Here is a 27,685-nt window from a genome sequence, read left to right on the forward strand (position 1 = left end):
ACGAATCTAAATATTTCAGACCTGCCTCAAAATTGAGGTGCATTCGAAAGTGCAGATTGTGTCTGACTGAAGAGACTGCTGCTACACTTACTTTAGTTAGAATACTACTGTTATCCTTCTGCTAATATTACAATTAGGCCTTTCAGTTCACATGTATTATTTATCACATAGCATACTGCTGATGAGCATCATCATTATTGTCATTATCCAACAGTTACAGACTCAGAGTCCAACTGATACATCTGCATGGCTGATATTATCCTCCAATTTTAACTTTTGCCGCCAGCACATAGATTGTTCACGAGAGGTTTATTTTTCATTGTACTGCTCAGTATAGGCTATATCTTGGTTAAAATGCATTAATAAAACAAGAAATGAAAGGATCCTTCTCAAAAATGCTTATACTTAAAATGCTAATATCGTATTATCTTTTTTTTGTAACTCAACTATTGATATTGATATTGGCTTCAAAAATCCATTATCAGTCGGGCTCTTATTATAACATAATAGTCTGCCACGTTTGAAATTGGCTGCAGGATATGTAAATTAAAAAAAGAAAAGAAAAATAAGGCATATGATCGCATTATATGTCCTTGAGTACACTGTAATAACTAGAAATACTTTAAGAGTAGCCTATGACAGTTATGCTTTCGTCGCTACAGGACTGCTGCCTCAGAAATAAGAGGCCCCTTTGTAACCTAATCGATTGCCGAACAGAGAGGCAGACTGGGTCCACACTCTGTGATCGGTTGTCAGACCAACTTCCCAGAATAGCAACTCGGGCGGGTTGTCTGCCGCTCGCTCTCGAGATGGAGGAGGAAGTCAGTGGTGGATTTAACAACTGTTGCTTTTGCTGCTGCTGCTGCGGAACCAAACTACCTTTCAGTCCGCGCTGCATGGCGGGCTAGAATGAAGTCTATTCCAAACCGACACATTCAGTCGGGATCAATGTGCAAGTTCATGGGATTATATAAACTCCTACGTGTTTAAGGTAAATAAAAAAAAGAGAGCGAGAGCAACATACACGCATGAATCTGTTTCCTGTAGGCTATTAACTAACCATTTGTGTTGCCGCTTTCATCCATTCAATATAATTCGACTAGGCTACATAGACGCTTCAGAGGTGCTGGAGGCGCATGTCTGCGGCAAAGGCAGACAAGGAGCGTCTGCCTGATGAATGGAAAGCCAGACGGGCTGTGCTGTAGACTGCGGTGGTCGGATAACCTGTTGAATTGCAGCTGTCAGTCAGCTCCAAAGCCATGCAGGCGACTCAGCCAGCAAAACAATCACTTAACACGAGAAACACAGCGCGTTGTCACAATAAAACTGGCTTTACGGTTTCTGCAACGGATGGTTAGCTTACTTCCAGAGATGTAGGCTAATGTTTTCCTGCCAGGTAAATGCACTTTGTCCTCACTGCTTTAAAAACGGTCTGTAGGCTACATCTGCAAAATGCAGCTCTCCCACCGTTTTGCTGCCAAAATAAACGTTAATTCGGCTACCTAAAGCCACGTCTAGACAGTAGAGGCATGTAGTGTTAAATAAAAATTGAGAAAGGGGGGAATAATTTTAATTTCTGAAAATGTCTGTCATTTTGTTGGTTGAAATGTTCCTTGAAGGTAGCAGTGGTGTGGACGTGTTATTTGCCTCTACATCTCATTATTCCCACTAACTGCAGTGGCAGTTAAAACGCATGTGAGTGAGGCTGTGCAGCTCCGACCTTGAGTCACATCTTCACAGTATAGCTTTTCAACCCTGCCTACCCACGGATTTCCAGTCTCTTGGCTGCTCCCTGTCGCTATGGCTAATTCCTTAGGAACCGGTGGATCCAGTTTGATCTATTCCTCTCTTTCTTTATTCTTTCCCTTCGCCAACTTGTTGAGTCTTCCCCCCACGGTGTTCCTACTGTAAAAAACAAAAAAAAAGTGCGCTGTGTACGGCTCACTTTGTATTTGTGCGACTTCTGGAGAAATGTCGCAAGTTTGAATCAAGTTGGGTGTAGAGTTGGGACTGTGTCGGCGTCGCTTTTAAAGTGGAAAACTCGACGGGACTCGCGCAGAAGAAGCTTTGTCACCTGTAGGACACTATGCTCTCCTCCTCAACTTATCTCTGCTTTTCTGAACCTGCTCCGATGAATTATCACACGTTCCTTTCACTGGACTATTATTGAAACATGCGAATCTAAAAAGGGTTGTTCATACATTTGTGAGAGATCACTGGACGAAATAGGTAATTTTAACCTTTTTTTTGTTTCATTAAAGGGAGGTGGAGACAACTTACCACCCCCTCCCACCGTCCTTGACTGAAATTACCAAATCTTTTTGCACAGGGGAGACACTTGAAGGTAATTATATGAATCCACCTTTTTTTTACTCTATATAGTCTATCGCATGCTACTTTATTGTTTTGCTTTCACGTTTCACTTTGAATTGATCGGTATCATGAAGAAAACACATATTTCCAACTAGTATAGTCAAAGTTTCCTCCACGTAGCTACAAGGGAGACTAAATTAAGAGCTCCATTAAGGAAATTGTACCAGGCTCTGAGTCAGATTACCATCATTTTTTGTTATACAGTAAAAAAAGAAAATAGTTCCATACAATGAAGCTGACTCTAGATTTGGGGGCAATCTGCATTGGGCCTAGGCAAAAAGAAAAAAGCAATGACACCTTTGAGTTTTTTTATTCTTCTTCTTTTAATGAAAGGGTTAAGCTTTTTGTGGATGGTCTTCAAGGAAGCCAGCAGTTGTGCTGTGACAGTACACATTTGCTGTGTAATCTGACTCAGTATTTGAATAGATATTAATTAACTCTATTTAAATTCTCTCAGATGCAATGCTATTCCAAATCATAATAATCATAACACACTTGCTTTGTATGTGTTGCTTCTACATAACAACAACAACAATGGGCCGATGGATAAAGACGGACCCAAACTTGATTTTGCTATTCATAAAAATTAGAATCAACTTGCTAGTAACTTAAAACATATTTACGATTTCCTCAAAGACGCCTGTTGACCCCATGTGTAATCGACATGCCCATAAATGTTTAGAAAACAAGGTGTGTGTTAAAGTGTATCGCTTAACAGTTGAATGCATCGTGTTTCATTTGAAGTTAATGCTATTCTTTCTATTAATTGCTTCATAGTTCTTAAACCAGTTTTGCACAAAAAGGTCAAATGTAACTTAAATTCATTTATTTAATTGCCGTGATTGGACAGACCATGCCAGCTTTAATTTAACTTGTACAAAAACAGTTTTCTAGAGAACATGAAACTAAAACATGGCTGTTCACACATTTAAAATAGTGCATTGGGTAGCTTGCTAAATATACGTGACTACTTCTCTAATAAGAAAACTGCACAGACCAGTCTCTGCTGTAATGCACCTCTGCGCACTGTAATCCATGCACCTGAAGATGCTTAACAGCCTTGAAATTGGGGTATTAATATGACTTTAAACTTTTTAATAGTTTACAGATTTGTGATCAAAATTAAATCTGAAGATACATCATTGTTGCATTATATTGACACAGAGCTCAGGCTGCACAGCTTTTCAAATGCGCATATTTGGTTTACAAATTAAGAATAAGACAAGAAATATGTGCATAATGCAAAAACCTCTGTGGTACAATAATGCAAAAGTTGCAGTAATATTTATTTGTATTCTCTGCAGCACTCCCAAAGAACTCGAAATGGAGGCTCCCGATGGTTACTGTGCTAGTAAGTCCTAATATCACTTACACAACACACTGACACTCACTTACCCATACTTTACATCCAAGGTCAGAGTTTATGCAGTATATTGGAATGTGTGTCTGTGTTTTGTTGTACCGATAATGGTGGTAATGAATGACAATGACGACTTGCGTCTGTGTGTTATGTTATTGTGGCTTTGACATAATTAGCTTATTTTGACTTTCACATCTCTTCCAACTTTTAGATACAATGCTGATACAAAACAACAACATTTTTGCAATGACAACACCATAAACATTTCAAGGGATTTTCCCTTAGTGCAGGCTTTTTCCTGTTCACCCCTTTAAGGTAGAGAAAACGATTACATGTAACATCCTGTTGAATGCAGCAGATATTGGATACGCACTTTGTGGTGCTCCATTGCCCTTTCTGGTTTCCTTTGGGCAGGTCTCTTAAATACATCTCTATCTCTTCCCTGCCCCCCCTCGTATTTTGCTTTGGTATGCAGGTCTAAAATCAGGTAGCATGCTGTTTATGACATCAGTGGGGATTTTAGGTCTCCATTGGGGGTTTGTGCTTATAGGAACACTTGGCAGGCGGGGTATGGGTGGTGGCGGAAGAAGACATGGAGGCTCTTCCTCTCCCTATCCGCCTGTGGGTCGCTTCTGAAATCATACGTTTGGAACAAATAATAGTCTTTTCCGTTAACATGAAATTGCAGAAAACATGCATCTCTGTGGAATGCAAGTTGCATCCTTATTACCCCCATGTATTTTACTATATGCTCAATACATTAGGAAGACACTGCTGACTATGAGAGAATATTTCAGTCAAACATTGTACCTGTTGTGACACACATCATCGTATTCTTGCACATAGACCAATATACTCTGCCACACACACTAGTATATCCTACTACACTACCATCCCCTCTTACATGCAAACATATTATTCTACTCGCCATCATAGAACACATGAACGTACTATCTTATCAAAGTGTATTGTATTGTATTTAGCCACCACAGTATATGTTAAAAAGAAAAATAGTATATGTGGTATGTGTTAAAAAGAATAGTACGTATATGCCAAAGATGTAAGATGTAAAAGCGTGTTCAAACTGAACATGAAAGAACATTTTAGAGGTGACACGAGTGCATATAAAGGCAATGCAATCCGCCCTTGGAGGCACAAATTGAGCCAGAGATGCATCTGCACGAGCTGAAAAATTTTACGCTTGATTGGGTGATTTATTTTATCGCTGAGACTAACAGGGCACTGAGTTCGATAGGCTAGGTAACTGAAAACTGATGACCAATTTCATTTTAGTTTATTACAGCAAGGTTGAAACTTCTTTCTTATTCATATGATAAATATGTTACAAAGCTCTGTGACTTAAATCTGTTCATTAAATGACAACTTTTTTTATCTTTAATGTAATGTTATATGGAAGTCTCGGTGGAGAATTTTTCATAACTGTAACCAAGCTTTTGTGTTTGCCTAATTATACATGTACTAATAAAACAGAAGGAGGCTTTATCTTTTATCTCTCGCTCGTATTCAGCCATCGAACATATCGAGGGGCAAAATTCTTTCCCAGCACCAAAGGCCAAATAAAGAGAGAGATTACTACTATTCATATTCATATATTGATTGATATGTCTATAATATGTAAGAAAGGATAACAGTATCTGTGACTCAGAATAGTAGTATGAGACATAAAGCCTGACAGTGTATATAATTGTATGTGATTGACAATATTTGTGGTTTCAATTCCTGATTGGCTCAAATTGAACATACTCAAAAGGCAGAGAGACAAAGGTAACATTTCTGAAAAACCAGAGGGACCTTGCTATTGCACTGACAAAACCTGGTGTTCCTAGTGGCAGGATTTCAATGCTGCCCAAACATTGACAGCAGTACCGCTGAGCAGGTACAATCTTTGTTTTTATTAAGGTCGTTCAATAATCAGGAATCAAGAATTTAAGATGCCTTCCTGTTTAATCAACTAACCTTCCTTTCAGTCGTTCATTTTTATATGAAAACACTCTTCTCACACTATTATTCGTAACCACTTGTGCTGTCATTGTCGTTCTCTCTCTTGGATATTCAAGCTTCTCTTCATCAAGTTCTGGTTGTTGGACATTAATGCGCTTTGTTGGTCGTGTTAAACAGAGAAAAGACACAACCTACTCTAGTTAGAAGTCTAGTTTCTTGCTTTAGTTAAATGGCGTAAATGTCATTATGGAAAGGTGCAAACATTAAATGTGTGATGTACAAAGCCAGTGGCAGCCAACAGAAAATGAATAACTATTAAAAATAGCAGTATGAGTTTTCCTCATACCAGACAAACTATCACATTTTAACATTGCATAATTTCAGTCCAGGAGAGTTTCCGTTTATCAGCGAAACAAATCACATCACACGGGGTCCAGAATCATCTTAACAACAACAAAACACTTCTATACCTTCAAATCTAAAATCTCAGCCTCATTTACAGCACTCATTTTCTTATCAGTCTTATTTAACAAATTCCACTTCCGCATACAGTATGTGAAGAAAGGCATTTCTTTCAATCTTTCAAACTGTCTTTGGCCAAAGATAAATAGTGTTCTTCAGTGGAGGAATGTAGCAAAATACATTTACTCAAGTATTGTACTTAACTACTAATTCGAGGTACATTTTATCCAACGTTATACTTCGACTACACCTCAAAGGGAAATATTGTACTTTTTACTCTGCTACATTTGTCTGACAGCTTTAGTTACTAGTTACTTTTTAGATTATAATGTTTCAAACCCTTCCTGTCCAGCTAAAACCATGTATCTCCAAATTTGGGGATTTTGAAATTTAATATTTCTGTTTTTCTGAGCAGTAGTAGTTCTACAGCAGTAAAATGCAACATACACATTAATGCAGCAGTAATATTACTGCACAATGATACTTTAAATATATTGTGCTTATAATACTGGTTTTGAAAGCAGGACTTTTACTTTTAGCGTAGTATTTCTCAGTTTAATATTAAGACAGCAGCCAAGAGAGTACATAAAACAAATTGCAACAAAATGTTTACATTTTAGTTTAACCATCTGTTAACTTTGCTAGTGACTTGTTAATTCAGCCAGGGAAGAAGAACAGCAGTGTTAACAATCTAAGTATAACTTCTAAGGTAATGTGAGTGAGTGAGAGAGTATGCTTGTGAATACAAGAGGGTGTAATAGGTCGTGCAGTGTGTGATTATGATGATGCAATGTGTGTGTGAGAGTAAGTCAAGTCAATGTATTTATAGAGCACATTTAAAACCAACCTAGGCTGAACAAAGTTCTGTACAAAGTTATATTATGTTTTAAAAACAAAGGAAGACAATAAAAATATAGACACAATGAACATTATACAAACAACACACTTCTATACAAATGTCCCTAAACTAAATTGTACGCCAAAGAATAAAAATTTGTTTTAAGACGAGACTTAAAGATCTCGGCAGTAGAGGAGGACCTAATATGAATGGGAAGTTTGTTCCAGAGCATATGATTTTTGACCATTGGATATATATTTATTATTACAATTTTTGTCAGTAAAACCTAATATAAAATTTTTGTTGCACTGCCAACTTTGCTCTGCATTCATTGCAACATCCATTGAGACCCCTCCGTGGATGCTCTAATATTAATGCAGATCACAAAGTTGTGCAGATAATTTAAGATCGGTTATCTACAGATGTATCGGGTTCCTCTCCTGTCTAGGTCACCCCCACCACAAATGGAACGCACCAGTGCACTCTATGGCTTGGCAATTAACAGCAAGTGCTTCTGTAATACTTCTGAATAAGGTGTATCACAAGTTAAATGAATCATTATCTACTTCCAATACAATATCTTACAGTTTCCATGTGAATGAATGCTCTCATTTGTCTATCTGTATATTCTGTGTGTGTGTGTGTGTGTGTGTGTGTGTGTGTGTGTGTGTGTGTGTGTGTGTGTGTGTACGTTGTGAATTATTTCTCTTAAGGAAGGTTGAGGGTTTAACAGGAAAAACCAGGTCCCATACAGTGTGTATCCAGCAAGCCAGAATGGAAGGCCTCGTCACTCCAGAAAAAAAAACACAGCTAGCTTGCTATTGAGCCATTTTCTTTGTATTTTATTAATTTCTGCCATCACAAGTAGGTAGATGGAGCTTAACTCAGTTTGATTTAGCTTGGTTGTCATTGCATTCCATTCTTGAACCTAGATACCATTCATAAATCCTTGTGCTTTCTTTTGAATAACTTGTTAGACCTAAAATTGCATTGACCCTTAGATTTCTAAGAAGGATGACTGTACTTTAGAAGCTATGCATTCATTTGGCATTAATGATGAAGTCAGCAATTGCTACACCTACAAGTTTCATGTGTACACATTTGTTCCTTTCTATTTGCCAGTGTATTAATTTATCCCAATTTGGTGTTACTCAAAATAACTTTCCATCCGGCATGTCTCGACTGTTTGATATTCTGATCTTACTGTTCATACAGGATTGACTCAGCAAATGCGGGGCACCAACGCAAACATCAATGCAAGCTAGCGTGTGGTTTAAAACATTGTTAACCTTATTCATGTTCATAACAAATAAGCCATATTTTCCAAACATTAAAGGTTTGTGGTCCCCTTTTAAATAGGCATGGAAATGCATCTTCTTCACTAGCTGTGTATTTGGTCATCATAAGCACAGACAGACATAATATAAGGTTCACTGCTTCCTTTGATTGCAAGTGATTTCCTAAAGACTTTACCTTTGATGACAAAAGTATTTATTTGACGTCATTCTTTATTAATTAAAAAAGACATCATAATGGAAGCATTATAAATCTTCATACATTGAGCATTTGAATAAATAGCTTGGGCAGCAATTTACCATGATCCTTTTACAATAACGCTGTTAAAATCTCCTTATTCTTATTCTTATTTTAGTTCTTATTTTAGCATGTGAACCCAGGCAGTCCAATGCTATTAGTTTAGGCTTGAGGTAGCCTAGTCACAGTGCTGCTAGGAAGCTGTCAGCATCTGCTACACTAATAGAAAATCCTTCATGACAAATCTGGGCCACTACTGTCTCCAGGACAGCATTGCCAAAGGAGAGCCAGCGTTGGTCACCTGAGATTTCTTCCAACCCCAACCTGTGCAATCCGAGCCCTGGCCCAGGGATTGAGTCATGGACAACGTCTCCCAGTATGCCCCACTCAGTGTGGCTGCCACTACAATGGAACAATACCATAGAGGAGGTTGTCACACTAAGAGGAGCTGTCACAGCAAGAGGAGATCTGACAAATTTCCTTTTCATGTATGATGGATCATTGCAGACATGTTCAGCACTGACAAATTGTAACAAGGCCTTTCTTGTAGCAGTTTCAGATCTAGCACATAGGATGTTCCTTTAATTTTAACTGAAACTTTCCCCGGCTGCGGCTATTGCTACATCAATTTTAAAAGCATGAGGCAATCTGGTGTCATTATAATGGATACTTTGCAGTTTATCGCAGTCAGTTTGCTTGAGGAAAAACTTGAATTGTGCTGGAGGTGAGTGATGGCTCACTTTGGTTCCTAAGGGATCTGACACTTGGGTCAGCAGGGGTGTTTACCTGTTGCCACTGTATTGTTCTAGTGACCCTGACAGGGCCGTTGTGTAAGGGGATAAGGGATTGGTTTGCTCTCCCTCAAACCATACAGGACACAGGACACAGGGCTATCCATAGCCTGGGTTCTGTACAGACTGCTGAGAGGATGCAATCTGATCCACATTTGCTGGACATTAGAATCCCATAGGTACATTAAGACAGTTTAGTCAGTTGTCTTGTGCATTCTGTATGGTAACCTCCATAGTGACCATTCCGGTTAGGCTTTAAAGGACATCTGATAGTAGGATGAAATGAATCATTTTTAATCTGAGAAGGAATTAGGGCTACTGTATAGCATGTGAATTGTTTGTTTAGCAAGACATTTTATCTGCTTTTTATCTGTAGAAAAGTGAATAGACCCATTTATTTTTTTTCAGGTTAGGTGTTTCTGTATCATCACAATCTGTAAGAATCTCAGTCTCATAAAAATCATCTTCAAATGATTTTTTTTTTTCACTTGACCACCTTTTATTTTTCTCTCCAACCTCGTCTTTGCTTTTACAACCCTAATCATTATATAGTTGCATATATAATATAAAAAACCTCAAAGCTTTTTTTTTTCTTCACATAACATTGTATTTGTTGTACAGCACAATATAGATTTCTGCGTTTCTGCTTGTCTCCCAGGTAACGGCCAATGCTCTCCCGGTAAGGAGAACTCGAGAATGTTGGCGGATACATCAACACCTAATGGACAGACAGTTCCTCAGGGTCCTAATTCCCCTAGTGGTGAGTGCTCAATCAATAGATACTCATGTTTTGCGGATGCCAAGAACAACCACAGTATGCACACACACTGTTTCTCCTTTAAACAAACATAATGTTCTTACTTGATCAGTTTATTTTGATCATTGGATTTTAGTTTGTTTTAATGAAACTCAACCCTTTCACAATAAAAGCCTTCCTCGGTAGGAACTGTATTTTCCATGAACTGATGGAAGGCCTTTATTTTTGAAACAGAGGATGTGGTTAGTTTGGATTTGTGGAACCAGAAAATGAATGTGGCAAATGTGAGTTGATCAGAAAACAGGTGCTCCTGATGGATAGGCCAGTAATATAGGCATGGTAGCGTGCCACAATTGGTGTGAGCGGCAAACTGCAAAGCATAAAATCACTATAAAATGTACTCCAAATAACATACTCAAAAATGAAGAGAAACAGAAATAAAGTCCTGTCTCAATCAAGTAAAAAAAAAAAGAAGAATCATGATGATGGAACACTTGTTACCGTGAGTAGAGAAGTACAGTAGTTTCCACAGTGAGAGCTTTTGTACAAAAATATCATATCACACTTGTGCCACAGTATATTGCCCTTATCCATGAGTGTTGCTTGGTTCCTTTAAGTTTACCTGATGCCTCAGATTAGCTCTAGCGATGTCACTATGAAGCAGCAAAGTAAGAAAGGGGAAACCAAATGAGACGAGGCAGTCCAGGGAGAAAAAGGGAAGCTTATTTCCCACAAGTTTAGAGATACTGGGAGGCGAGCTGGGCCATTGTTTTCACGGAGAGATACTCTTCACCGATAAGAGCTGTTGTCATTCTGGAAGTTGCCTAATATGATTTGCTATTTGAGGTGTTCTTACAAAAGAAGGGCTGCATCATATCATCTGTTGAAAATAAGCATGACGTGCTGTCAAATGCCAGTGCTAGACTCTTAAAGTTGCAAGCTTAAACACAGGTTGTGTAGCAATTATCTTGGCATTTTGCACTGTCTGGTAATATAAGGTAGAAGAGTAGAATTACACCCTTTGGGACATATGGTTTCTTCATGAGGCTGTGTTGCTTTCAGTAAACGCCTCAATCAATTGTGATCTTTTCCCCTGATTTTCTATGGATTATAGGAAACTCAGATAATTTGCAGACTACAGTATCCGGTATAGGAGTTGAAATATGCCATAATTGCATCTCGATGATTTTCATCGCAGCAACTGTTTCAAGTGTATAGTCATCTGACCACTCTATGCATTCCACTCTGCCACACTTAGAGACAGATGTTAAGATGCAAGGCGCTGAATAGCAAGGACATTGAGGTCTGCTCCGTGTTGCCAGGATACAGCTGTCGAAGGCAAGGCTCGATCGCGATGTGGGTATTGGCATAAGTGTTTCTTTTGTACAAACAGAAGAAACACTTTTGTAAGGATTTGTATCAGTTTAAAGAATGCAATTGCTTTGCAGATATTTTTGTCTATAGCCTATAAAAAGGAAATGTTGCCTGAATATCTAAATTTCTTTTACTAGCCTCCAAAGCTTGAGAGGACAGTCCATGGATGTAGTCAGATGGGAGGCTTTAGTAAAACAACACATTCTCACACTGATTATTGCCGCAGTAAATACCAAAACAGGATCATCAGGATCAGTAAATTCTGCTTGGATTTTGTCCAAACGGTTTTTCTTTTTCTTTTCAGCACAAAGACCAAAGCCTCTTTCACAAACATTTTAACAATTATTACCAAGTATGATTCTTGGAAATCTTTTGTCACAGCTGTAGTGGGAACAAAGTCAAGTCTACCATAAGGGATCAATGTAAGTCAAGTTTTACTATATGGCTCAGAATCACAGGTTTGTCTCAGAGTGCTTTATAAAAAAGCAACAAAAATTATTTTGATATTGTTGCGTATGACAGATGTTTAAGACTAAATAAGCCAAGAACAATAAACTGTAAATATGACACACTGCATTTTGTTTTATCACAGTATGTCTTTTGTAAAATAGTAAATTTGATTGTGTATATATAGCATTTAGAGTGTAAATGTCTGAAAATGGGGCACATTCCAAGACAAAGGAACTGTTTCCTTTCCCTCAGAAGACAAAATTAAGCTGCTTTGTGGCACGTTTAGAGTGCTGTGTTAGGCAAAAGAGGCAATTCTTGGTCAAGCATTGTCTCTTCTATCTTAAACTGTCATCTCATGTGGTTTGTACATAATAAAAAAGACTTCAATTACCTTACCGAGCAATGTTTCGGCTTTGTTGCCGAAAACAGGCTTGAGAATTAGGTTGATATTTTTGAAACAGATTTGAATGAGGTGTACAGTATGTACAATCCAAGTGGTTATTGGGACATGGCTTTAGGTGAATGAAACTGGGTGTAGCTGTGACTGTTTTGTATTTCTGGCTTCTGGATATGTATATGTTTGTAGTATTACTAGTTGCTGGTGACTTATAAGTAGAAACTGCATGGGACATGGCTTTAGGTGAATGAAACTGGGTGTAGCTGTGACTGCTGTATTTCTGGCTTCTGGATATATATTTTTTTGTAGTATTACCAGACGTGTATAAAGTACTAGAGACCCATACTTGAGTAAAAGTACAAGTGCTCTATTAAAAAAGTGACTTAAGTAGAAGTGTTCTTTAAGCACCACACTTAAGTAGAAGTACTAGTAGAAGTATTCAAAAAATGTTGTACTCAAGTATTGCAAGTAGTTTATTTTAAAATGTACTACTCAAGTACTGATAGTAAAAGTAGAAGTGTTGCGTTATTTAGTTATTAAAGAAAGCAGTCAAAAGTTTGAATATCATATTGTTTATATTATGTCAAATGTTTACCCTAAGGCTGTAGCCAAAGGAATTAACGAATATTAAATATATTATATCATATTAAAAATACAAAATATTAACAAATTAAAAATAATAATAAACTGAAAATAAAATATACAATTATCACACTGTGCAAGTAAAATGAACATCCTCTCCAGCACAGTAAAGATTAAAGCCCCAAAAAACGTATCACACTCTAGCTAGTAACGTGTGATGAACAGGAAAGTTAGCAAGCGAGCAAAATACAGATAAACTAGCAGCTTCACATCACAGGGTAAAACGGTTAACATTCAGTACTCACTGCAGACTGGACTGAAACAACTCAGGAATAGCTTCATCTGCTGCAACAATAACTAAATAGAAAGAGTACAAGTACGAGTACTCTGACTTCTGAACGGGCGACCGTAATGAAAAGAAACTGCGCGATCTCAGGGATTTCGTAAATTACGTAATTAGCGTACGTAACTAACGTACACACACTGTGACCTACACAGTCTCCATAGCGTGAGGAATTCACAACAGTAAGGAGTAACGATGCAGCACATAAAAAATTTATTGGAGTAAAAGTATTTCATTCATCAAAAATATGTACTCAAGTAAAAGTGGAAGTAGGAGAAAAAAATAATACTCCAGTAGAGTACAGATACAGCCTTTTAGTACTTAAGTAGAGTAGTGAAGTAGTTCTACTTCGTTACTATACAGCTCTGAGTATTACTAGTTGTTGGTGACTTATAAGTAGAAACTGCAGGTCATGAATACTTTTCCGCAACAGCCACCCACACACATAATTATTAAGTATTCTGCCCTTGTCATCCAGCCGGTCTCCCATTGCTAGTCAGGTGTTCTAAGCTACAGGGCCTCTGACACTCCCTTTTCTCCCCAGGGACAGCCAGGAACCAGACCAGCCTGTTTCTCTTTTCTCTCTCTTGTCAATGTGTCAGTCCATCCTAATGCTGTCTACGAGATGAGTTGCTAAGTTGCTAGGATGCCACCTCCATATGCCAATTTAATGATATATCATTTTGCACAGCTATCACTCCTAAGTCACCCTATGTCCATTGCAGATCAACCCATTATATTTCCAGCCAATCCAGTCCATCCTGAGAAGCACAGTCATCTCAATCCTTTACGGTTTTACTCAAGTCTATAGAGGCTACTTACTCTAACCTCAACAATAACCACAAGCTGCACCCTTGGGATGTAGACCCCTTCTCTTCTAACCTAACCTAGTTCAGTCCATCCATTGCAAATAAACACAGACCATTTCAGTATAATCTGTTCATTCTTAATCAAGTCATGCAACCCAGGGCCAACCTAGGCCACATAGTTGCCATATGGTTGCCATATGGTTCATGGTTGCTGTAGAGCTTTTTTTGTGGTAGAAGTGATGGTATGGCATATTCATAAAAACTGCTTCATCTACATTTGACATTGTAAACTGTGCATCTCAGGATTACCGTTGTTTTTCTTTTACAGAACTGACAATTAAACAAGAGGAAGAAACAGCGGAGGAGGCTGACAACAGAAGCCCAGGACTTGGTGAAATAGGTGAAACTGGGGAGGAAGGAGTAGCATTGGAGGAATCCATGACTGGCAGCCCAAACAATTTACAGGATGGATTATCTGAGCCAAACATGACAGCTGATGGAGGAAGTCGACAACCAAACGGTACCGATCAGTACATTTCCAAATGCCATTAAAAGCGTGTAATGCTTTAAAAAAAGCTGTCTTGTACATCTTTGGGCTTTGACAGTCAACAAAGGATTTTTCCTTTTCTAATCACTAAAATTAGGGCGGTATGTACGTTGCCCCATCTTTAGAGTGAGTCAGAAACCATTTGCTTTCCTTGACATTGGGTGTGGAATGCTTTCTGTTTATTTTGTTTTTTGTTTAAGGACAATAGCTTAGACTTGGAATTATTATGAGGGAAAAAATATCCTTGGAATCCCCCGCAACCTGTTCTAACTGACGCCATGACTGCTCTGGATGTCACAGCATTAGGATCATATTTCTCTTTTCCAACTGGCTGTAGATCAAAAGATTTTCCATTAAAACAGCAGACAGTAGTTGTAAGTCCATGTAAAATTAGAAGTATGTACTGAACTGTATCATTCCACATGATATACTGTAAAGTTCACCATACACCGCAAGAGAGATTGACACGCGCACACTTCCATTCATTACTCTGGAAAACGTTGCATTTACTGTGGAAAATGTACACAAGTAAATACAGTAGCGGTACCTTTTTTCCTGTAAGAATTGTATATACATAGTTCTTAAGCTCCACATGTCTTTAGATGGATATTCACAGCATACCCGCTTCACCTGATCCGTATGTATTTTGAATAAAGGATGAGGAGAAGATTAGACTTCAGTTAGGTTCAATTTGGTTTAATACTTAGTTACATCAGTTTAATCTAATTTAAAGCAGTCTAACAGAAGTGAATTTTGATGTCTTTATTCAGTTCAGCACAGTTCACTTACTCCAATACTTTACTACTTTAGTGCAATTTATTTCTTATTAGTGCGTAATGATTCCTGCAAACGGGGAGAGAAAGTCAGCGGTCAGTTACAATAACAGAAAAGTTTATTTAGTTTAGTTGGCTACAAAAAATAACTTGCAGGGTTGCTTATACTTTCTAAAAACATCTTCCACAATGAGTGTGGTATTGACTTCCTGTGCCTGCCTCTATCAGGTGACAGGCCGTTCCAGTGTAACCAGTGTGGCGTCTCATTCACCCAGAAGGGAAACCTGCTGCGACACATCAAGCTGCACACAGGCGAAAAACCCTTCAAATGCCCCTTCTGCAGCTACGCCTGCCGGCGGCGCGATGCCCTCAGTGGGCATTTGCGCACTCATGCTGGTAAGAATCCTCCTCACTCGCTTCTCTTCCCTTTTTTACTCATCCACTTCTGTTGTCCAGAAGAAACTTCATTTATTTCATCAGAAGTGCTTCAGAGATCTGGGGGAAAAAATCAACCCATAATGCTTTTAAAGCTGGGATAGACTTTCTTTATTTTAAGACACAATACATTTTATATAGGCCTACACATACAGGAAGAATGTAAGAGATCCCTGTGTATTTTTACATAATGCCAGTATATGGCTTAAGTGCAATTCTTCCATTATTCAAAAAACTAAAGGCTTTTTAAGTACCTCTTAAATATTTTCCAGAGATATTTTTTTCTTCTAAAGCTTGGTGTGACTGAGTGTCAAATATAATAACGAGCAGAACTATGGTAGCCACAGTAGCCATACATGCTGGTTGGTGACTCTCTGTCTCGTATTGTTGCTGGATAGACGCATTGGTGTCTTATTTAAGGCGCATGTTATAGACAGCAGTGTGAGTGCTTTGTGTTTAGGTACCAAGGACATGCTGTTCCTTAGTTGCTTGACTCGCTAAGGAGGAAGCTATCTGTCTGTTGAGAAACATATGGGGAGAGCTGGCTGTCTCTCTTAACTGTAACCCACTTTCCTATCAGAGAGGATGTGCTCTCCCCTCATTTGCACCAAATCAAGGTCAGACAATGCCGTCATTTCTGCCAGTGATGCCCCCACAGAGGGTTACTCATACAAAGTTCTCTTATAAGATAGATGCAGTGTGTTTTGGGCCGTGCGTCCGTGTGTTTGCATACACGTTTTGTGTGTGTGTGTCTGTAATCTCGGTCCTAGTTGTTACTCAGATGTTTCTTTTAGGCATTTCTTTAATCTATCTCTCCACATCTGTCTTTTTCCTACTCTCACTTCCTTTAATTTTCAGCTAAATATGTTTGTCACATCCCCCAATCTCTTTTTTCCTGTAAATGCATGAGTATTAATTTACACCTACCTTCCTCTGGTCGTCCAATGGGGAATGTGAGGAATTTGATGTTTTTAAGTTGTGCTGTCATCATGTTCTCTTCCATACTGTACAGGGACTTACTACTCTGGCAGCTCTGGCTTGGTGCCCTGCAAGGACGAACAGGTGTAGCCAAAATAGGGAAATACAGCATTGAAAGAGAGGAAAAATGTTAGACAATAGTGATAAGAGAGAAAGAGTGATAGAACAAGAGGGTGTTGGATTTAGCTGCTATCCCTAAGGCCAGGTTAAATGTTAAAACATGACGTTATCTATTGAGGCACAGTTGATTGGTGAAAGATAATGCAGTTAATGATTGAGAGGCAAAGGATTTCACCTTTTCTAAGGCAGGAGATTAAAATTCGAGCAAGTTCCCGTTTATTAGCCAAATGAAATCAGTCAAGTAAGTCTGAGTGCACAGTGTAGACCATTTGCATGAATAAGAATAGCGTCTGAAAGGTGGATTCTTCAGGTCCATCCAACATCTGCGCAAGGTCGTGTGTGGGTGGTTATATAAATATGAAGAAGTAATGAAGTCTACAGTGTGTGTGTGTGTGTGTGTGTGTGTGTGTGTGTGTGTGTGTGTGTGTGTGTGTGTGTGTGTGTGTGTGTGTGCGACTGGAAATCAGCATGGGAAATGATTTTCATGATGACGTTTCATTTAGAAGTTACTCTTTCACTACTCAGAATGAATATTACTGCAATCACCCTATAGTACGCCTACCCATACTTTAATAATTTTGAAACCTTTTGTCATTAGCCACCATTTTTTGAATCTGTTCATACTCATTACAATTCATTACACATTCGTCACAATGAACCCTACATGTAGTTTCGAGTTCTGCAGATACAATGTCATTCATAGACCACAAGAGTACTGAATGACAGATAAAGCAGAAAACCTATTATCATTCCAAATGATTCAGTAAAAAGAAAAGTGCCTGCTGATGCAAGATTGGCCCAGACTGGTTCAGTAACAAGTGGATTTTATTTCCCTCACACAAATCACCAAGAAGTAGCCCAGGGAAGCGCATGTAACATTTACAGCTAAAGTAATATTTATTTCTGAGTAACTTGTCTTCTTATTGAACATATTGTACCGTTTTTACAGCGCAGCGGCGCTCTTTACGCACAGGGAAGTATAGGTGCGTGTGTGTGTGTGTGTGTGTGTGTGTGTGTGTGTGTGTTACAGCCTCCATGCCTCAGACTGAAACATGTTTGGTTTCTCTGTTCTCACAGTGACAAGAGCACTGGATCATCATCTTCTTCTAGTAATAGCTGTCACCATTATCTCAGTGAGTCTTACTACATCACATACTGTAGCTAATGATGGTGTCTGGGTCACATCGGTATGCTTATGTGGCCTGCAGTTTACTCAGTCTCTTTATGAGTCATTACATTAGTTTTAAGAAGACTCAACCACAGGACACAGACCTATATCCTCAGCAGTGTTTGCCTTTTGGGCTTTTTCACTTAATACACTATTTTCAATTCAACTTTTACCTCAATATGGAAAAAGTTCATGTAGTTCCATCGCGCAAAGGTGGTAACACTGGTGACTGTAACATTGTAACACATATTGGCCTATATTTAGGATGCCCTGTAAACTCATAACTTAATGCCTTTATTATTATTTTTATGCATTACATATTTCACTAATCCATTGATCCGTTTAAGTGATACAGCAAGTTGGATGGATGAAAGGGTAGATGGGCTCATGGCTTGACCAAGATAGATAGGATATGTCTTCATCTTTCCACTCGTCTAGGTAGGAAGGAATTGAATTAAATAGAAATGGCACAATGAATCACACTCCACCTCCATAGCAGTTTAACATTGGAGTTAGTTTCCTACCACCACCATGGGATGCATGATCAACTCTGCTGTGGGAGTTAGCTGTATATTTCAGAGACCAACGTGTTTTAAAATGGTTCAACTCTTTGTCGCCCACAACCTGTCTTTCTGTCTGGCAACAGTTGTGTGGAATCCTCACACTAGTAGTGGAACATCCATGATCTCAGAGGCTTGCTTTTGGTTTGTTTGTACTCTGACACAGTATTTACTACTACGCACTGCCTGAGCACAGCAGCAGGTTGCATTATCTCATTGGACACTACCCACTCTCTCTCTCTGAAGCAGTGAATGAAATTAATATGCTCTCCCTCGAATGTCTTCACTTTTAGTTGGCAAACCACACAAGTGTAACTACTGTGGGCGAAGCTACAAACAGCGCACTTCCCTGGAGGAACATAAAGAGCGCTGCCATAGTTACCTGCAGACTATCAGCTTGGATCCCAACACCAGCACTGGCCCTTACACAGGTAAATTGTTTTACTAACACGGAAACCATGGAAATGAGGTGGCCTAATGTGTAATGGAAAAAGTACTACAATACAAAAAGAAAAGAAAAGGTGGATCTCAAAATCAGTAATAACACTGTGAAGTTTACTTATGAATTATTAATTTGTTGGCGTTATTCCAATTGGTCCAGTATGGAAAGAATCTCTTTAAAAGAGAAGTGAAATTTAAAAAGGCTCATATGAAGCACACATTACTACTATACTTTACAGATTTTTTTTCTGGCTATTTATTTATTATTTACACAATTTATTTGTCTTCCGATTTGTATTAATTTTTTCACAAATGTGTACAACTTTTTTAATTGATGTATAATTACTTAACTGCTTTTTTAAGTTAATTAATTCTATCATTTATTATTTTAAGAAAACTGAGCAACACAAACAGCATTTCCTATGACATTAGGAAGGTTTATGGGGTGAAGGTAAACTGAGGTTATGGTTCAATTTCAGGCTATGATTAATAAAAATGTGAAAGCAAAATTCTAATTCTTGCCCTTTCTAACCCCCTTCCTTTCTCAACCTATCAAGGTGAGGTCCCTAAAGAGCCGAGGCCCATGGCAGAGCCCAACACCATGGCTACCTTTGATCGGCCGCCTGTTATTGAAAGGCTGCACAGCAATGTGGGCAAGAGGAAGAGCACCACGCCTCAGAAATTTGTGGGTGGGTATTTTAAACATAACCAGGCCGTCAACGGTTTTCTTTACTTAAGTTAGTGTGAAATGTCCATGAGGACCAGCCTGATGTACAGTATTATATCATGTTTTTACATTTCAACTCCTCCATTTGCTTTCTATGAGTCTAACATGGAGGTCGTGGTTGAAAATGATTTGTTGTGTTGTGTTCTGCACTGATGAATTACCATGCAAATCATGTGAAAGAAATGTATTATATATCTAAGCAGACAGTAGGTAATTTCTACTTACCAATTGCTGTGCATGTGTCTGAGAAAGCATTAGTTGAAATAGCATCATGTAAAACCATTTGCTACTGATTTCCTTTTCAGTCTTGCATCATACGATATTATATAATATCACTCACTAGCCCTGTCCTACTTATAAGCACAGATTTTGTTTCTGAATTTGGTTTTATTTGCTGCACTTTAAGAAAAAGTGATTGAGCAAGCTAGAGCAAGCGGTTGACATAGAGGCAAGGAAATGTTTTTCACTCTGTGGTTTGATACACCTGTAACTTTGCCATTGCTCTTATCGAGAGAAAACAGCTCACCGCATCCCTGTTATTGAGGGGTTAAATAGTGCAGTAGTAGATGTAGATGGGGCTTTCCACCTCATTGTACTCGTACACACAGAATATCAGGTACAAAATATGAAAAACAGACCCTGAAATATCAGCAAGATAAGCAAGCAAGTTTGACTGAATAGAAAGGACATTTTGTGAAATAAAACAATGCTCATATTTGTGCACAATATTTTTCTACATAGTTTGTAGCTAAAAGCAAGAACGTTGCCCTCCACTTAAGCAATTGCATTTATAGTTATTATGTTTTGTGTCTTACGTTTTGAAATGAGCATAATCTTGTTAAATTAATTAATTCAATAATAGTGCCGCTCTATTTCATGCAGGTGAAAAGATGGTACGCTACAGGTACCCTGAACTAGGCTATGAGATGGGCCTCAAGTATGAGAAGCAACATGAACTGATGTCGGCCCACATGATGGATCAGGCCATCAGCAATGCCATAACATACCTAGGATCGGACACTCTTCGGCCCATACTGCACCATCCAGGCCCTCCTATCTCTATGGCTGAAGGTGTGCCCATGGTCCCCCCCCTCTTCCACCATGTCCTGCCATTGGGCCAACGAACAGAGCGTCCAGGAAACTGTGACACGCTGCCACCACAGCCACCTCAGCCCCATGAATTCCCCAGCCATCCCACCACAAATGGCCCCACTGCTTTAACCAGGCAGGGCAAACTGCGCCAGCCAGGGCAAGAAGAATCTCCCAGCAACAGTGGAGTTGATTCTGCTGACTCAGCTCGCAGCAGCCCTCACGAGAGGCAGGGCTACCACGGGAACAACCCCACTACCGGCCTCAGGTCTCGAGCCAGTCCAGCGGTGGTTTATTCAGGTGAGCGGGTGACAGAAGCATCACCCAGAAGTGTGGCAGGAATGAGGACTGGAATAATGCGAGTGGCCACAGAGAGGCCTGTGAACCAGGAAGGGGTGCGGGTGTTTGGACGAGAGGGCCAAGAGTTGAGAGCCTTCCAGTGCGAGCATTGTCGGGTGCTCTTCCTGGACCATGTCATGTACACCATCCACATGGGTTGCCACGGATACAGAGAACCATTGGAGTGCAACATCTGTGGTCACCGCAGCAAAGACCGCTATGAGTTCTCCTCTCACATAGTTCGTGGTGAACACACCTTCCAGTAAGAGGATGGGTAGGAATTAAGGGACAAAGAAGGGAAAGGAGCAATAGCCTCATATTCATTCTTAGACTGCACAGTTGAATGGCACTGTGGACAAGTGTAGCACAATCATAGCATAGACTTCTTTTTAAGCTGCTTATTGTGAATCTGAACAGTTGAACAATCAAATGAAGATATGGGACGAAAACACATTTTCTACATATTTAAGATTATCAAGATCATATAAGATTCATATACAAGAAGGATGGTAAGTTTTTTTTTTTCTCTCAAAATGTTCATGATTTGTATAACAGAGCAGCTGTCAGACGACATTAACTAGTTTTCCATTTTAGTCTTATTTGGAAATGTCTCTTGTTGTGCTTGTCCTGTCATGCTTTTGCATATTTTCACTCTCAAGAAGTAATGAACGCATACAAATGCAGTTCAACCAGATAGAATGATGGCAGAGGTAAAGACTTCAGGTAGTCTCTAATTCAATTAAATAATAATACTACCATTCATGAATTCGTTCATGGGCATAATAACAGTATGGCATTGAACTGGCCTACTTACTGTGGCATATCACACAGTATCTGTGAAGTTTTCTTTTTCTTTCTTTTTTTATGATGTTGCCATGTTTTTTTTTTTCTATGAACAATGGTGGGAAACACATAATGTTATGGTCAACTGGTGCTGTGTGTTCTAGCTGCAAGCAACTTGGTGTCTATTTGGACTTTATTGCCGGTGGTGTGGTTGTCTGTGGTTGTATCTATCTGCAGCTGTAGAAATTTGACCAGTCATGCCCTCATCTTCAGTATTTAGTTCTGCTTTAGTATTGCCGTGTATAACTGCATAATTTAAAGATGCCGTAAGTAGGATTGTAGTAGGAATTAGTAAAATAATTTGAACATCGATAACTTCTCAGTCCCTCCCCCTTTCCGCTAAAGCCCAAAACGGTCTCCTAATCCCCTCCCCCCACAAGGGAGAATGAATGCGTGTGGATGAGCAGTGATTGACACGCAGTTAGACACCCCCCACCCCCCGGCCCTGATTGGTGCATCTGAACAGGGAGCTGTGGATTTTTGCAAATCGCACTACAGGCTGGAGGTAGTGCCAGAGGAGCCAGATTTTTATTTTTTAATTACCTGCTTCATGTAGTTCTACTTGAATATCGGGTCAGTTTCAACAGATATGACAGAAGGTTAGTTTTATAAGGCTTACCTACTGAACCTTTAAATGAATTAGAATACATAGGTTACCACCAAGATTGTAGTAATTAAAAACAAACAATTAGAAATTACTTCAGACTCTACCCATAAAAATAGATAAAACAATAGCCTACAATTTTTTGAGACTTTTTATTCTTGTAGTCCCGTAAATATAAGTTAAGATAACTAAGAGGCTTTACGTGAAGAGAAGTGTTAATACAAAAACATCAATGTGTCAATAAACACAAATAAACTAGATTTGCAAATGTATGTCACAATTTGTACATAAATTGTGGTAATCATAAATGCACAAAATATATGCAACATACATACAGTGCATTTTAAATTATTCATGTCCATATTAATACCAAAGTTTGTGAAGTTAAAGCCTAAATTTAAGCCAAAGTTATGCCGTAAAGCTAATGCTAACACTCACTCTCAAAAGTCTACTTAGCTAGCTGATAGCAGAAAATTACCTCTTAACTATCACTTTGTAAAATTCAGCTGATGTGATAGCGTTAATTAATACACTTTGGCTGACATATTGCATAATAGGGCTGTTTTTTCATTGTCTTTGCTACACTTGAGTAATGGGCCAGCTATGCTAGCAGGCAATGCTAGCGGTGCTAGCTAGCTAACTGAGGTTATATTTACTATCACCACCGAATATTTTTTACAATTATCACAAACAAATCACAAACATTTTTACATTCATCTGCACAAGAAGCATTTTCAATTCAACTTTTAAATATAATGCATTTGGAGTTCATTAACTTAATAAAATGATAAAATATATATACTCAACTTTATTTACATAGTAAATATAAAAAATGTTACACTTAAAAGTGTCATGTGACCTACATGTGTAAATCTTTATATCTCTGTCTCATGAAACTGTTTGTTGCTTGTATTGACACGTATTTATCTCCAGGGTTATAAGCCTCTATTTAGTTTGCACTTACAAGGTAGAACTATTAATTGATCATGAAGAAAAACCACAATGAAAGGAAAACACAAGTACAGGAAGTGCACAACATCTATGGTAATGATATTTGTCAGCCCTGTGCCCCAAAAAAGTTCAATAGCCATGTTTTTCTCATCTGCCAAGGTATTGCATCTTCACACAAATAACTATTCAACCAAATAGCCATTTAATTGTTTCGCTGGTTGCTCCTATAGAAAATGATTATTCCCTGGTGACTCATGGGTTAGGTGTTGCTTGCAGTTTGAGCGTACAGTTACATTCTTAAACTAGTATCATGGTTTGTTTGAAACTGGCAGACTATGGCAATGGATACAAAAGGCATAAAGGAGGCTAAAGATACCACATGGGTTGCTCTTCTCTGATGTACCTCACTTTATGCTTTTGCTCAACTTTTTGATCCAACCCACTTTGTGTTTTAGGCTGGATGGCTGTGTACAGTGTGTAAGTGTTTTTTTAGTGCTTGGGTACGGGGTCAGGTAGGGTCTGCATTATTAGAGCTGTTTTCTATCATGTTAAATACATGCTTATATGTCTAGTTCAATGCCATCTTTTAATTATATTTTGTATGTCATGACAAATATTGGGAAAAATCACAAAACTCTGCTTTGTCCCATTTTGCGTAGCACTGTTTTATTTTCAGCTGAAAGCCTACATTTTACTGCATCATGGGAATTGAGGGAGTTCTCGATGTGTATGGTGGGCATTTGTCATGTTTTATTCTTGCCATGATGTTGCTATATTCATGTATGTCCTTATACAGAGTGGACTGAGAACAAGACAGCATGAGCAAGAGGAAAGTAAGTGTGGATACCACTTGGTTTTACTCTTAAGAAGGCACTTCCAAGGCACCCAAAACTGTAGCATTCCTCATTTCTAGCGCATGTATGCAAAATGTAAATGGCGACTAAGAGATTAACCACTTTCCACCTAAAAATCTCTTGTCCATCATCTACAGTGTGTTGAAGGATAACAGATTTCGATTAATAAGGCTAGCTGCAGCTTTTTCATTGTCTTTGAACAGATAAGACTGTGCTTTGTACAATTGGCCCTGCACTTTATGTCCATACCCTGACTATAGACAGCATTGCAGTTGTGTTTTGCTTTGTTTTACATTGAAGTGTAGGTAGAGTGGGAAACAATCATTGGCAGAACACAGGTTAGTCGTTTCTCTGAAAGAACAATCTTGGAGATGCACATTGCAAACTAAGTTGTATGCTGTTTGTTGTTACAACACTCACAAGAAGTTTGGCATTGCTAGTTTTACAGTTTGAGTTTTGCTCAATATTATAAACAGTTGATTGTTCTCTAAGGTTAAACTCAGTGATTTACTCTGCTATGTTCAATGTCTACTTGTGATCAAAAGGCAGCTTTTTCTCTGTTTACATGTTGCTTCTCTTATGCGCAACTAGTGCCCAGCTAGCATAAAAACCTACTGTCTGGAAAGTATTGGCACTGGGAATTGTTTACACCTCGCAGCTGTGATATTGACTCTATATATTCCTCTATTATATCATTCCTGTATATATTTGTTATCTGAAGCCTTATTTGTTAAGACAGGGGTCCTCCTAAAACAACATATCCTTTAAAGAACTCTATGATCAAATGTAAACTAATGCTACCCTGATTTTTCTTCCTCAATCCTCTTTTGAAGGAATACAAATAGACAGACCAGAACTTTATTAACTTGAACTGGACATAATATATGATGTTCAAATTAAATGTTATTTCCTCCAGGTTATATTTGGTAAGACTTTGGGCCGCAGAAGTATTTTTTCTTTTTCTCATAGTAATGCTGTAATGAGGACAGCCTTACATATTCTTTAAATGAAGCAGCCATATGAACAAAAACAATAGAGAGAAAGGTCTTCTGTCAGCCCTCCTTGTGAGTGAGGAGTTTACTTGAATATCAAATTCATTACTATTGTTTCCGATTGCGGGGATGTTTTTGTAAATTTTGAAAACGCATATGCTAAATGTCTATTTTTCTGCTGAAATGTTAATGCAAACAGTTTTGTGAACTTTTGTGTGTTTTTTTAATTTTAAAAATGTTTACAAAGATGTAAAAGATATGGTTCAGGTGAATTGTATTTTATAAGAAATAATATATGAAAGGTGTATATTTTGGCACTGAATACTGAAATTATCCAGAAACGTAGCGGTTGATCATCTCTGATATTGATAACAACTTTCTGATGTGAGGGCTCTCAGGTATTTGCGTAGGTTGTGTATTTTTACGTCCTAAAATATGTGATTTATTTATCAAAAAGATGCACAGTAATTGAACTTGTTTGGTAATTTCTCATGACTTAAATCAGTCCAACACTGAGTGTGGTGAAGGAAGTTAGATGATTGATCAGCCCTGTTTTCAACATCAATGACATAACATGAAGACACACTGCTGTGAAGAATATAATGTATATTTGTAAGGCATGGGGTTCCTTCTATTAAAGACATGATTTTACTGCCTTGCCTGTTTTGTGCGTTTTGAAACAGGAAGTCAGACAGATTGTTATATAGTTTTCTTCAAAACGTGCAAACTGCATTCTTTCATTAAAAGATTTTATTGTGACTAAAAAATACAGTTCTTGAATCTTGTGAAAAACATGCACATTTGTAAAACTGAAAAGGTGTCTGGAGAACTGATTTGACCACTTATGTTTGGTATAACTATTCTGCCACTGTTTGGATTTGAACTCTTCTTGTTGTAACTGACTTTGACCATAATCACCAGGGAGAAAAGTAGCACCAGTGGAATTTAAATGATGTTATCCCAGCAGTTTTGCGCTGCAAAGTCAAAGTCCACAGACCAGGATCAACAACTATGGACTCACAGAATATTTGTTTGAGATTCCGTCCTACTGTTTATTTGTTTGACAGGCTTTTATTAGGAAATGTTTCCTCATTAGCCCAACCCAGGTAACTTGGATAATGTACTGCCCACGCTGCACCACAGTCTGTCTTTCTTCTGTTTAGCTTGATGACAGACTTACTCATAATCATCAACTGCTTTGTACAATGTCCTAAAACTAACATACAGTATGTAAAGTCTATTTGAGGGTGAATTTCCATTTAAACCTTAATAGGCCAATTTCCTGGCCATTAATCATGAAATTAGAGATACAAGAAAAAAGATAATCAGATTGAGACAATTAAACCCTGATTATAAAGCATTGGGGTTACACCGACAATGTAACAGTTGGTAGAGCCAGCTTATGTTTATTGTATTTAAGGCATTGCCTTGAAATGAAAATACATAAATAAAAGCCTAATTTCTAGTACAGAGACAAGCAAATCGGAGAAAGCTGATTGCAAAATACATTGTTCTGTCCATAAAATCTTCTATCTTTACGTAAAGAGTAATTTGTAGACAATAGTGCCTTTTAGTTTGCAATGTAATGACTGTGAATGTGGTGTTTGTTCCTCTCCAGTCTGTCTGTCTATGAGCAGGTGGGCGCTAGAGCCTGTTGAAGCCTCTAAATGTCAGAGCAGTCTTCTTCACCCCCTTACTTCTTTAATCTGTGTATTGCACACACACATTCAAACAGCAAAACACACACAAAATCAAAGCTGCATGAAGGCGGTAGCAAAACTGAGAAGTGTAAAACCTGAACAGACCCCAAACTGTATCTTTTCATCTTCAGATTCCTATTTACCTGCCTGTCAGTTGATTGTTTGTTCCCATCTAGATCATATCTCCATTTGACTCATACTTTCAACACAGGGGTGATACACCTGCCCTCGCTTTCTCTTCTGACAGAAAGACTTATTCTCAGATATTGCACATATTAAGGAAAACAATAATTTGCTAAATAAAGAAAAAAAAGAAACTGCATTCATTTTGAACCATTATTAATGTTCTTTAATCTAACTTTTTAGTCTTGAGTTAAAGCGTAACTCTCGCCAAAATGCAACCTAGGGTCATTTTGTGAATATACCAGAGTCAAACTTTCGTTTAAAAGCATAATTAGGACAGAAGCGCCACTTTTAAGATTGACCGTATTCTCGTTTTCGGTCAAATGGCCTTTTGAATGGGAGTGCTAGGG

General features: G+C 38.4%; 1 protein-coding gene across 2 annotated transcripts; it reads left to right on the top strand.

The window, feature by feature from the left end:
* The first annotated feature begins 871 nt into the window (after positions 1-871).
* Positions 872-21,625, top strand: ikzf2 (IKAROS family zinc finger 2). Of its 2 annotated transcripts, none has more exons than XM_028591705.1 (9): positions 872-991; positions 2,262-2,344; positions 3,678-3,724; positions 9,978-10,079; positions 14,360-14,551; positions 15,580-15,747; positions 18,906-19,043; positions 19,611-19,742; positions 20,663-21,625. In XM_028591705.1, exons 3-9 carry the CDS (start codon positions 3,697-3,699, stop codon positions 21,472-21,474), a joined length of 1,572 nt encoding a protein of 523 aa, XP_028447506.1. In that variant the 5' UTR covers positions 872-991; positions 2,262-2,344; positions 3,678-3,696; the 3' UTR covers positions 21,475-21,625. The 2 variants fall into 2 exon arrangements, with proteins under 2 accessions (XP_028447506.1, XP_028447508.1); XM_028591707.1 differs by lacking the exon at positions 872-991 and adding an exon at positions 1,980-2,076.
* Positions 21,626-27,685: the final 6,060 nt, after the last annotated feature.

The sequence above is a fragment of the Perca flavescens genome, chromosome 11 (genome assembly GCF_004354835.1).
Source record: "Perca flavescens isolate YP-PL-M2 chromosome 11, PFLA_1.0, whole genome shotgun sequence".
NCBI lineage: Eukaryota > Metazoa > Chordata > Actinopteri > Perciformes > Percidae > Perca > Perca flavescens.

What these genes read in the sequence shown, in the direction of transcription:
- ikzf2 (XM_028591705.1), top strand. Translation starts at nt 3,697, where the DNA reads ATGGAGGCTCCCGATGGTTACTGTGCTA. An exon ending in TCCCGATGGTTACTGTGCTA is followed by an intron (nt 3,725 to 9,977) that starts GTAAGTCCTAAT and finishes CTTGTCTCCCAG; the next exon opens with GTAACGGCCAATGCTCTCCC. An exon ending in GCATTTGCGCACTCATGCTG is followed by an intron (nt 15,748 to 18,905) that starts GTAAGAATCCTC and finishes CTTCACTTTTAG; the next exon opens with TTGGCAAACCACACAAGTGT.